A 13,682-nucleotide genomic window follows, 5' to 3' on the forward strand; every position below is an offset into this window, starting at 1 on the left:
TCATGATCCTGCCTCAAGACTAGACAAATACAGAGACAAGGCAGAATCATGACAACGCACCCCAGAACCATTTTACACCTCTAAGACACAGAAGCCACATTAAAGGTACATTTACACAGACTCTTCATTGTGAAACTCATTTACAGAGGAATCACAATGTAACTTATGTGTTACATTTATAATACAATGTTAAATCTAGTAAAAAGTTGCAGCAATTGGCACGATATCAAAGTTTAAAGAGACTCAAATGATGGGTGTTGTGTTCATAAGCGAAATTGTGTTGTGGCCACTGATCTATATAGAATAACATTATATAGATCAGTGGTTGTGGCCTACTATCTGAAAAAGAAGTCAGTTCTTGTAACGTAAGTCCACAGAGGCAGGTTGCAGTGAGAACCCATGTGCAGCTTTATTCAAATAAACATGAACAAAATAAACAAGGACTTGAACAAAACCTAACGCCCGTGAGAGTGGTTACAGGGAACAAAGCTAGACAAGAGACAACGGTAAAATTATGACTATATACACAAAGACTAAGACTTAAACTTCCAGGAAGTTGTTATGCAGTCTGCTAAGAAGCGTCATTCAAATCCTCTGTACACTACAGTGCACTCTGTTCATATCGGAGAGATTCTGCTCTCAGTTCAATGAGTCGAGTACTACCCATAGACAGTAAAAGAAATGGACACAGCGACCCCATTGGATTCAACGGAGAAAAGTGAAGTCAATTAGAAGCACTCACTTCCTGATGGCTGACTGTACTGCGCAGACTCAAACTGAGCTTGACGACGTAGATGTGACGTGAGCAACCTGTCTGTCTTCTAGTGGCTGTGCCAAGAGAAATCTGAATCATTCCCTTCCGAAACTTGCGGAGACGGAGAGTGTGAGTAGGAGGTGTCCATGAGCTAGGAGCAGGAGCAACTTTTGCTAAGTATTCTGATTAATTAATTTGTCATTTTGCCTCCACGTCCCCCCGATTGCCCGCGAGCTTCTCCTCCCATAAGGTAATTTATCTACTGTGTGACAGAGAGTCGCGTGGTTATGACGCAATCGTTAGCCTATTTTTACAAAAACTGCTTCTAATGGCCATAACGTAAGATACAAGGTACTGGAGCCTTTTATACATTTTCGTGTTTCTTTAGAAATAATAATGGACAAATTGAGTCTTTAAACGCCTCAGATGTAAAGTTATTCGCTGTCAAAGTGACGCCAAAATGAATGGGAGTCAATGGAATGCTAACAGCAGGTGGGGGTCTGCTAATCAATGGCGGCGCCCAGGGAAGCTTCAATGTTTTCTGAAACATTACCCCCTCGGTACTACCACCTTGAGATCTGCTGTCAACGCTTCAGTTCACTTGCGAATTGCTACAATGATAAACTTTTTTTTATTTTGCATTTATTTATGATTCATTCTGTGAGTAACATTTAATGTATCATCAAAAGCTGTTGAGTCTGATAGGCATATCAAATAGACCTATAGCCTATGGACAGAAGGAGCTCCTCTTTCCTAAATGTACTGTAACTAAATTGAGTTGATCAAACTTAAATAAATGTTATAGATGACACTATTTAAATATTTTATGTTAGACTCATTAAATATAAATATGCATTACTCTTAATTAGATATAAGTAAAGTGAACACAATTTAAATGTGTCATATCTATGAAGGGCCTGAATCTTTTTTCTCTTTTTTTGAGTGATGTATATGGAGCAACATTGTTCTTAACAAATAATGGAATATGCATATCTTCTGTCTGTTGCACATTTTACTTTTTTATGAATGTTAAAGCGTATTTTCATTAATATAACTGATTACATGTAATAAAATGAGCATATTATTTGCAGATAATCGTAATTAGCGTTTATAAAAATGCATTTTAGATGCATGTTGTCAATAGCATGTTATCATTCAATGCAAACGTACGAGAATGTGTGCTCTAACTATATTTTACATGCAATTACCTACAACTTTTTAATGAGATCACTGACTTGCACATATAACATAACCAAAACCACCACATGAAGCTGTAACTATAAGCCAGTGTGCAATGGTGGCCCTTTAAGGCTAGACAGGAAAAAGAAAAGCAATATATCAGCTCCAAAAACTGAATTTATAATTTTCCAGTATAATAAAAATAAATTACATTTAGCATAAAATGATTTAATTTAACAGCCAATTAATTTATCAATTATTTAAAATGATTAAATAACAACTAAATCATATATCACCATTTCATGGTGCACAAGAGCAGGAAAATTTCCCAGTGCGGTGGAGATAAAGAGCAGGCTGAACAAACCCAGCCAGTATATAACACATCAAACCTGTGATCCAAAGTGTGTGAATATACTGCTTTGTTAGAGTGGTAAACAATCCTGTTGTAGCAAATGGGACATATATGATAGTCATGCTCACAGTAGTTATTAGAATGATTTGAAACGCTCTTCTCTTCATGTGGTTTTCCTCCTCTCTCTCTCTTCTTCTCTCTCCTGGTCCTGACTGCTTCAGCGCTCTGAGAACAGCCACAAGACAAAACAACTGGATGCAGAGGTAGAGGACCAACTGCAGCGATAAAAAATGTGTATGTATTAGTCCATTTTCTGTCAAGTTAATAAATAAGCAACAGAAGCAGGAGCCAAGAATAGTTATCCAGGCTGCAGTGCAGCAGATCACTCTATATCTGAGAGGTTTGTACTTCAGAAAGGTTACAGGATGAACCACTGCCAGGTAACGCTCAACACAGATCAGACACTGAAACAGAGGACGGCCAGTAAGGAATAGGCCTAGTAAAAAGAGTGGTAATTCTGAGATTCTCTGAAAGCAAACTGACATTACATAAAACAAACAATTCAGACAGACACCAAGCTCACAAACAGAGAGATTGAGGTTGAAGAACTCTGATGCGACTCCACTTCCCGTTCCTGTGATGATGAGCCATATAATATAGGAGTGAGTAGGAAAACCAAACAGGAGATTCATGCTGAACATACAAATTTTCGGACTTTCAAGTAACCAGAAAGAATCAGTTGTGGAGTTTGTAGATGCTTCAGGTGTGGTGAAGTTCACTGTGTAGTTGTTCATCTTCTTGTCTGTTTGTCTTCAGCAATATATCCTGCAACTGTGATTTACTGGAAAAGAGAAGCGTAAATGAACCAGTGAATTAAACCTGAGTGAATGAACTCAGTATAAGTAAGATTTGAATATTTTTTAATGCATCCAGTTTGAACGATCCAGTCTAGAATTCTAAGAATTCTTTGTTTACATTCAAATAACCAGAGCACTTCATTATTAAATGATATACAGTCTCTTTTAATTCAATATCTCTAAACAATTACACTGACCCCAAACTGGCCCCTTGGACAGATAAACACAGTTACGCGACTGATTATTGTTGGTGGTAAAAAAAAGAAAAGAAATTCAATCAAAAACAGAAGTTGATCACCTGAAGAGTGAATGTCCAGTTTCTCTGTGGATAAATCTCTGTGCTGTGTTTTGTACACTGACTTCACAGCAGTCACAAGAATATATGAGCACGACATCTGCTACACATCACATAAAACACTTTTTTTTTCTTTTTTTTTTTTTCTGACAGGAGATAGAGACAGATGCGCTGTACACGGTAGACCAATCACAACAGACTGGGCCATCTGGCCAATCAGAGCAGAGTAGCTCGCAAAAAGGAGGGATTTAGAGAGACTGATTCATCCATCCAGTCCATTTGAGAATCATTGAAAAATGTGGTGATGTTCAATGTATATTATGGGAAAATGTTTTTGGACTTTTGTTGCATGTAAACCTGTTGTAGGAGACTCCAAAACAAAATTAGGAGCCTTTAAAATAACATAATAGGGGCACTTTAAAATAAAAACTGGGGTTTAAAATGACTAACTAAACATTTGAAGAAAATAAATATGGCAACCATTATTTACATTCATGCATGCAGAAAATTGTCTAACTTCAGTAACCATCTTTGTAGAATGATGTGTATGCAGATACAATCAGTGAACGTTCAAAGATTCAGGGGCATGTTCAAGTTCAAAACGGTGCGCAACCTTTTGCTACGGTTTCCGGGTTGAACGTCATGTTTCCTGGAAACGGCGTGCACCGGTGTGCAACGGGGTTTGAGATACGTTTTCTCTTGTTTGGTGGGTGTGTCAGAACTGCAGTCCAATCAGCAGCAACATGTATATAAAGCACGCGGTATTAAAGTGAACTCGCACAATGGGTTCAAGGAAAGTAATTTACAAATGTATACGCAACAACTGAGGATATTAGAAGACATGTTTGTCGTAAGTTTTATTGTAAAAATATAGGATATCAACAATGATGTAGTAGTTTATATTTTTAGCTTCATTGCAAGTGTATGACATTTGGTATAGAAATAAACAATGTGTTTAAAGGGATAGTTCACTTTGAAATTAATTTTTGGTATGTTTTAGCTTACCTCAAGGGCATCCAAGATGTAGGTGTCTTTTTTTCTGCAGTAGTTTCAATTTTGATATTTTTAGGTCAAACCGTTCTTGTCTGTCAGTCATATAATGCAGGTCTATGGTCACTGTCTCAAAGAGCATGCACAGAGTCCAAATTAAAACAATTTCCCGTCGTCCAAATTAAACAATTCCCCATCGTAAGTACACATTGATGGCCTAAGACACGAAACGAGCGGTTTGTGTGAGAAAACGAACAGTATTTATGTCGTTTTTACCACTTATACACAGCCATGTCCAAGTGATCTGATCTGACGTGTACGCAGACTGGTGCATAGATATATACACTAGATGTTGCCTTAAAGACATTCGTTCCAATGAACTGCCGTAGACAAGGCGACATAGTGTGTATATATCTATGCACCAGTCTGCGCACACGTCAGATCAGATCACTTGGACATGGCTGTGTATAAGTGGTAAAAACGATATAAATACTGTTCGTATTTATCGTATAATACTGCCAAAGTTGCATAATTGTTCGTATATTATCCATAGTTGTTCGTATAATACTGCCATAGTTGCAACTCTTGCGTCATCAGAACAGTGTGTTCAACGCATCACCGTTTCTGTTTAAAAAACAGTATGAACTACAAATAAAGTCAGTATGTGAGGCTAAATAGATGTGTTTTAGTCTGAATTAGGTAAGATGTGTGCTTCCATTTCAGTTTCAGCAATCCCTTCACTCGATTGGGATGTTCTCTTTTGTTCTGGGCGGCAAGTGCAGTAACTGTAACATCGGGCATATTTTGTAGTATTAAACATATTTATACCGACTTCATCAGGCTCCGAAAATTCTTCACAAAGAACACAAAGAATGGCCTTCTCAGCTGCCATAGCTGCAACTCTTGCGTCATCAGAACAGTGTGTTCAACGCATCACCGTTTCTGTTTAAAAAACGTTGTGCAACGTTTTGTCGGGGCTGAACACAGCCCAGTCTTTGACACAGGTCAGGTGTTACTCATTCAACACCTGATATTCAAATAGTTAGACTGAGCATTTAAAAACTACGACAAAGAAAACCCCACTATATATCTGTGTTATGACAGAATGTCAAGTTTGATGTAATCATTCTTCATGCCAGCCATATCTGAATTACGCATACAGAATAAACAATAAATCTGTGTAAATAACTAGAACAAACAAATGTACAACGATAAGTCAGTTTGTGGTGGAAGACAGGGCGGGACATATCGATGAGCTCTTCCCCTTTTTTTAAATAGCCAATAGCGTTTAGTTTATATCACAGCTCAGCCGGAGCCGTTGAGCCGGTAAAGCCGCAGTTTCCTCCTAATCTCAAATCGTTTCTCCTCATAATCTCCTCCATATCGCTTTAAAATATAGCATTCTGTGCAGAATTCAAATGGGTCCGATACGTTTTCTAATACGTGACGACTCGTGTCTCTGGACCGGAGCAGACTGTGTGCGTGCTGGCGGTTCATGTGACACTAACAAGAAACCAGACTTCATTCGCCCCAATGGAAAGCATATTACACCGTCTGAATCATTCCCTATCCCCTATATAGTGCACAGTGTGCCATTCGCCATGTAGAAAATAGTAACTGTGTGAATTAATTGATTTCAGGCGCAGCTTCAGCGTCTATGTATAATGTAGGGGGCGGGACGCTTTAGATTCCAGAGAACATTTGATTGCACAGAAAATCCAATGAGAAGCTGAAGAGAGATTATGCATTAATTTGAGGAGATTCTCTGCATGAAAGACCCGTGACTGCAGATCAACATGCTTCTGCATTTCTCTCCGATACGGTAGAAAATGAAATAAAATGAAATGTGGAGGATTTTTATCTTTGACAAGATGATTGACAGGTCAGTTTGTGTGACAGGATGCGACAGAGAGCAACCGTTAAAGACGCAATTGTATGACGTGATAGTATGTCCCAATGCTGGTTCTTCTGCTACACACTCAAAAGTAAGCACTTTTTCTTCACAAAAAGAGTACATACTTTTAGGGTGTATTATAAGTAGGCCAATTGAGAGGCAGCATATAGTCTTCAGTAACGCTCTGTTTAGGTCCTGTCTAAATAGGAAACCCTCCTTTCGAAAAGAGCAATGTACTCTGATTTGCCGGCTGGACAGTGTGTTGTGATTGGTCAACCGATTCGAGCAAGTACACGCTCAGAGATCCACTCGTTGACGATCACTCGTTGACCTGATTGGTTACAAAGTAGTTTGTGACGTCAGAAACACCAGCGATTTCAAACCGTGTTTTTGAGACTGTCTTTGGTTCACTGCAGTTTTAAAGAGAAAATACTCAGCAATGATGTTGACTTATCAATTTGCACATGGTTTGTCTTAAAGCATATTACAAACACCACATAGACATTTAACAACATTAAAAGCTGGATTATCCTAAATTAACCCCTGTTGATTCCTACATTTACATTTATGCATGGCATTCATCTGTGCATCTCTAAAGTGTTAAAAATGCTAAATGTGTGGTAGACTATCAATACGTTAATGATATTATTTAAACATATTAAATATATGTGTGGAAAATACCTGTTACGACACTATCGTTCAAAAGTTTGGGGTCAGAAAGATTTTTTTATGTTTTTAAAATAAGTATCTTCTGCTCACCAAGGCTGCATTTATTTGATAAAAACAAAACAAAACAAAAAACAGTAATATTGTGAAATATTATGACAATTTAAAATGACTGTTTTCTATTTTAATATATTTTAAACTGTAATTTATTCCTGTGATCAAAGCTGTAATTTCAGCATCATTACTCCAGTCTTCAGTGTCACATGATCCTTCAGAAATCATTCTAATATGATGATCTGATGCTCAAAAAACATTCATTATTATTATCAATGTTGAAAACGGTTGTGTACAATTTTTTTTCAAAATTCTTTGATGAATAGAAAGTTCAAAAGAACAGCATTTATTTAAAATAGAATATTTTCTAACATTATAAATGTCTTTACTGTAACTTTTGATCAGTTTAACTCATCCTTGATTAATAAAAGTATTGATTTATTTTATTTATTTCCCCCAAAAATAAAATTAAAATTCTTACTGACCCCAAACTTTTGAACGGTAGTGTTTAATGTTACAAAAGCTTTAGATTTCAGATAAATGCTGTTCTTTTGAACTTTCTATTCATCATAGCATCATGAAATAAAAATGTAAATAACTGTTTTCAACATTGATAATAATCATAAATGTTTCTTGAGCATCAAATCATCATATTAGAATGATTTCTAGGGGATCATGTGACACTGAAGACTGGAGTAATGATGCTGAAAATTCAGCTTTGATCACATAAATTACAAATTACAGTTTAAAATATATTAAAATAGAAAACAGTCATTTTAAATTGTCATAATATTTCACAATATTACAGTTTTTTATTTATTGTTTTTTATCAAATAAATGCAGCCTTGGTGAGCAGAAGATACTTCTTTTAAAAACATTAAAAAATCTTACTGACCCCAAACTTTTGAACGGTAGTGAACATCTTACTAATAAAATAAATAAAATAGTGCAGAATAAACTTAATTCTGTTTGTAAATAAAATAATAACTATTAGTTATGCAGTTATGCACGGAGGATAGTAACATTTTTACACTGCAAAGGCAACATCTGAAGTAGCATAATATCATGAAAAAGCAATAAATCAGAAAAAAAAGTTACTTAGTAATTTTGTGTAATATTATTTGATTCATTATGAATCATTATTTCATTAAATAATTATACGAGGATGGTAAAATCAAAGGCAGGAGAGTTTCCCAGTGCGGTGCAGATAAAGAGCAGGCTGAACAAAACCAGCCAGTATGTAACAGATCAAACCTGTGATCCAAAGTGTGTGAATATACAATAATAAAAAATAATAAAAAGTCAATAAATAAGTAAGAGATAGAGGACCCAAGTATGATTATCCAAGCCGCCCCCTGAATGGACCTGCCATTGATGTTCTCATGTTTAGCCACTAGATGGCAGGAGAGGAATTTAGTAAATATACAGTGTGCATTCAGACAGTTTAACAGATCTGCAGTCACTTGCAATTGTCAATGCACTCCTATGCTAAAACTTATTATAATGACAGAGATTTAGTTAGTGTGTGACAAAATAAGCTTTATGTGCATACTTAAAATAAAGTCCTTCCTCAGCTTGTCGTTCTTCAGCATCCAGTCACTGAATTAAACACAAATTACATCGACTATAAAAAGCCTCATTCGTCCTTTTAAAAAGAGGTCCACAGACAGACAGACAGACAGACAGACAGATAGATAGAGCAAGAGAGATAGATAGATAGATAGATAGATAGATAGATAGATAGATAGATAGATAGATAGATAGATAGATAGATAGATAGATAGATAGATAGATAGATAGAGAGAGAGAGAGAGAGATAGGGAGATTGATAGAAAGATAGATAGATAGAGAGAGAGAGAGAGAGAGATAGGGAGATTGATAGATAGATAGATAGATAGATAGATAGACAGACAGACAGACAGACAGACAGACAGATAGATAGATAGATAGATAGATAGATAGATAGATAGATAGATAGATAGATAGATAGATAGATAGATAGATAGATAGATAGATAGATAGATAGATAGATAGATAGATAGATAGATAGATAGATAGATAGACAGTTAGATAGATAGACAGACAGACAGACAGACAGATAGATAGACAGATAGATAGATAGATAGAAAGATAGATAGATAGATAGATAGATAGATAGATAGATAGACAGTTAGATAGATAGACAGACAGACAGACAGACAGACAGATAGATAGACAGATAGATAGATAGATAGATAGATAGATAGATAGATAGATAGATAGATAGATAGATAGATAGATAGATAGATAGACAGACAGACAGACAGACAGACAGATAGATAGATAGATAGATAGATAGATAGATAGATAGATAGATAGATAGATAGATAGATAGATAGATAGATAGATAGATAGATAGATAGATAGATAGATAGATAGATAGATAGATAGATAGATAGATAGATAGATAGATAGAATCAACACAGTCTGAGAAAAAAATTACTTATGTATATAGTTTTTCTCCATTGGTTTGGCTCATTTCTTGAAACAGAAATGACATTCTCAAAACAACAAGGACAAACCTCCAAACCACTTGGCAATTGTTCACAACAGAATTGAATTTCTCATTAATTTCATCAAATTGCAAATGTCTAAGTACATGTCTCAATGTCTCAGTACATCTTTGCAAATGATTAAGTACAGGTAGCCTACATTTAGCTCAATTTCCAAGTGAATAGATCTCGTTGATCTAAATTGATTCTCAGTCTAATGGTTGTTCGCTCCAAAACGTGTCAGCGTCATTTCATTGTATACATGCACAATAGTCTGTTCAATTGTCAAAATTAGTCAAGAACATAATACCATGAATACCATGAATACCATATATATATATATATATACCATATAATGTTATTGGCCACCGAGGCCCCAGGCCAGCGAGTGGTGTGGCCACTCACATCCCCCGTCTTCGCCCATACAATACACAGAAGCTCCTCATCTTCTTGGACCGTCTTCATTTTGATTTGATCCCTGAAAATGAGAGAGGCCTCGTAGGGCCTCGCCTACCACAATATATTATTGTATGGGACAATGTGAATTTTTACCATGGCCCGCTCATCAGGGCCTGGTTCACTACTCATCCAAGGATGGTCATGGTGTTCCTACCACCTTACTCTCCTTTCCTCAATCCTATTGAGGAGTATTTCTCCGCTTGGAGGTGGAGAGTGTATGAGCATCGGCTCAAGATCAGAGGTCCCTGCTCCATGCAATGGACGCTGCGTGTGAGGATATTACAGGAGATCAGTGTAGGGGATGGTTGCGACATGCACGCCATTTCTTCGCTCGTTGCATCACAAGGGAGAATTTACGCTGTGATGTGGACGAGAATCTGTGGCCAGACAGACAGCAGCGTGTGGATGGCCAGGAGGGTGAGGAGGACGGTGGCCAGGAGAGGGAGGGTGAGGACAGCGACCACTGAAGAACTGTTAGTTGTGAAACTCCAGCTTTATTTACTAGGCTGCATAATTTTCATTGTTTTTTGTTTGTGTGCTATATTACAGTATATTATGCTGTATACATTTTCTTTTTACTCTGATGTATGGAAGTTACTTTATGTGTGTGAATGATAATGGTTACAATTTCCTTGGCAGTATGAGTGCAGTGTGTGATGTCAAACCTTGGAGGCTACTCTTACCCTAAAATCCTATTTCTTTTTTTCAGTTTTATACACAATTGTATTCTGTTAGCAGTACAGTAACCATCGTCAATGAAGGACAGGGCTAAGACTGAAAGGTGGACATTTTTAATACGGACAATATTTCAATGGTCCTCTGCCATAGTGACAAAACATCTAAACATTTTGACTTGCAGTGCTTACACAATGCCAAAGGGACAAAGCATTTTTGGGGCACTGACTGTTTAAATGAGAAGGAAATTTAGTTTTGACACATGAGTGAACTGTTTTGGGAGAGGTATGAGCTTTTGCAGGTGAACCATGGTGTTGTGCCGAACCATCCACGTTATTTTGGCAAAAACACCAAGAGTGTTGAGAACGTCCGGTCTGTTTCAAGAAATTAGCCAAAGCAATTGAGAAGGATCTTTGCCATTTTCGTGGCACTGACTCTTTATATGGGAAACAAATTTAGTTTTGAAGCATGAGTGAACAGTTTTGGGAGAGATATGAGCCTTTGCAAGTGAGCTATAGTGTTGTGCTGAACTGTAAGACTGTTTTGCCAAATGATCTTAGAGTTTTGAGAATGTAATTTCTGTTTCAAGAAATGAGCCAAACCAATGGAGAAAAACTGTAATAAGCAATTATGAAACCATTGAAATCAATAACTTTATTGCATTCCCTTAAAATGTGTACATGATGAAAATTATAAAATAATTTATTAATGAAAAATGCTTACTCCAGTGCAAAAAAAAAAAGAAAGAAAAAAAAGAGTAGATTCCCACTACGATCATAAAGAAATATGAATTCCCACCATTCTGAAATTAGCAGCTGTATCCTTCAGTTAACCCCTAATTTCCATTTCACTGAACCTCATCCACCCACACATTTATTTTATGGTTTGAGATAGACTACTCATTGAGCTCCTGTGTAGTCATTACCGCACGCCATTAATGTCATCGCCGAACCATTCGTTTACTGGCTATATCATGCTGGGAAAGGCCTCTGGATTTAAATGTGATGATAAGTCTTTTTCAGCTGGCTTAAGTGTACGTGACTAAATGTGAACGCTACAGTCTCAGTCTGATCACATAAACCCTACATTGATTTCCCACTAATAATACATGTAATTGGTGCACTTTGATGCACATAAGTGAGTCTGTTTAGATTGTCTCCTTTAAGCAGGTTTGTGGTGTGACGCTGGAGTGACTCTCAGTGGTGTCCTGTACACATATCTGTGTTTGCATACAGATGTCATATATCCACACATCTCTCAAAGACTCGAGGCTGTGTTTGGAGAACGAGCTGAAGCAGGAGGTACTGTAGATGTCCTTTCCATCATCTTTCAACATGACACGTTTATATAACAACGGACTGAATTCTGAATCTTGAGAGATTTTTGAAATGTCAAAATATATGGGAAAACATTAAAATCCTCACAATCTGCAGGTTTTGAGGTTGTTATCATATATGTGGGCTTGTGAAGGGCAAAACTGTATGAAACGAAGTAAATGTCAATTTATTGTTATTATATTGCTTATTTTCTATTACAAAATGATCCATGCAAATGTACAAATCATAATGTAATAGGGGAAAAAAAACCTTAAAGTCACCTTGAAATAGAAATTGTGATAGTCTTTTTTTCCCCTGTTGTGATGTATATCTGAGTAAAACGGCTTCTCGAACAAGGACAAATGTAGGGAAGGACTTGATTTGTTCCATCAGGAATTGATTGGTTAGTTGGATGGTTGTAGTTTGCTATTGGTGGATCTCATGTGAGTGACAGGTTGCCCCACCAATAAACACTTCAGAGAAGAGATGAGCTGCTAGAGGGAGGGGAAGATATTTTGATTAAAGATTATGAAGGTAATCAATGATTTATTACAAACAATATCTTACTTCTTCAGGGAACCATGAACCAGGCTTTATAGGTGTCATGAAAGCACGCATCCAGCCTAAGGCGCAGCAGCCATTAAACTTGATATTTACAATTTCTGCAAAACGTGATTATCACTGACGCTTTACTAGAGTGTTGTGGGTGTTTGACAGGTGCTGCTATGTGGTTGCTTGGGTAATAAGGGTGGTTGCTAGGTGGTGCCCAAAATTTAAAGAGTTCACCTCAAGTCTCATGATATTCTGCGTCCCATATATTTGTGGTTCTTTTCCTCCTAATAGCCGTTAAGTACCTTAGTGTAGCCTTCCTTTGTCTTTTTGTCCTATTTTGTCAGATATCGATGTTTGTAATATTGTGATTCACCTTGTAGCTGGTTGGTTTGTTCCATATAAAACCCTTTATCTAAGACTTTTTAAAAATCCCCTTCCAAAAAGGGGAAAATACTTCCAAAACCAAAGGCAGCTGAAAAAGTGGGCATACACTGTTGCACTCTAGTCCAACAGCACTGTGACTAACTAGTTTGCTAGTTTGTATCACTACACTTTCCAGATAGACAGTTTGAGGTGGGAATTTTCCAATGACTCTTTCAGCATGTTACATCATTAAAGTAGTAGGTGGCGACAAGTGACTTTATGAATGATTCAATTAACAGATTCATTCAAAAGCACTGATTCATTCAGCATTTGACAGAGTCATTGAATCATTCACCCAACTGATTCATTTAAAACCATGAACGAAACAAGTGACAGTTTTTATGAGTGAGTCATTGAATCATTTACTCAATCATTTTGCCAAATAGGCTAATTCTGATGATTCGACTTTAACTTCTTTTGAACTAATCACATTAGCAGAACAAAATACATAAGTTAGCTGGCAATATTGTGTCTAAAATCCCAGAGAGCAACATAGTGTCTACCCACCCTTACGGGATAAAAATATATTTCCCTATATATGAATGATCAACATATTAAATGGTTTAACAGTACATTTGAAAATATACAGGATAATATATTGTGTTAATATATTACAATATATTGAATAATATATGGAATTGCCGCTTTTCATTTATTGAAAAATGTTACAATATATTTACTATTA

General features: G+C 36.5%; 1 protein-coding gene across 1 annotated transcript; it reads right to left on the minus strand.

Moving 5' to 3' along the window:
* Positions 1-3,098, minus strand: LOC309506565 (G-protein coupled receptor 35-like; the record flags this gene model as incomplete). Its single annotated transcript, XM_082180408.1, has 3 exons — positions 2,414-3,098; positions 61-80; positions 1-19 (listed from the first exon to the last, which is right to left on the minus strand). Exons 1-3 carry the CDS (start codon positions 3,077-3,079, stop codon positions 1-3), a joined length of 705 nt encoding a protein of 234 aa, XP_082036534.1. The 5' UTR covers positions 3,080-3,098.
* Between the last annotated feature and the right edge of the window lie 10,584 nt (positions 3,099-13,682).

Source organism: Leuciscus leuciscus, assembly GCF_965113295.1.
Source record: "Leuciscus leuciscus genome assembly, chromosome: 9".
Taxonomy (NCBI): Eukaryota; Metazoa; Chordata; class Actinopteri; order Cypriniformes; family Leuciscidae; genus Leuciscus; species Leuciscus leuciscus.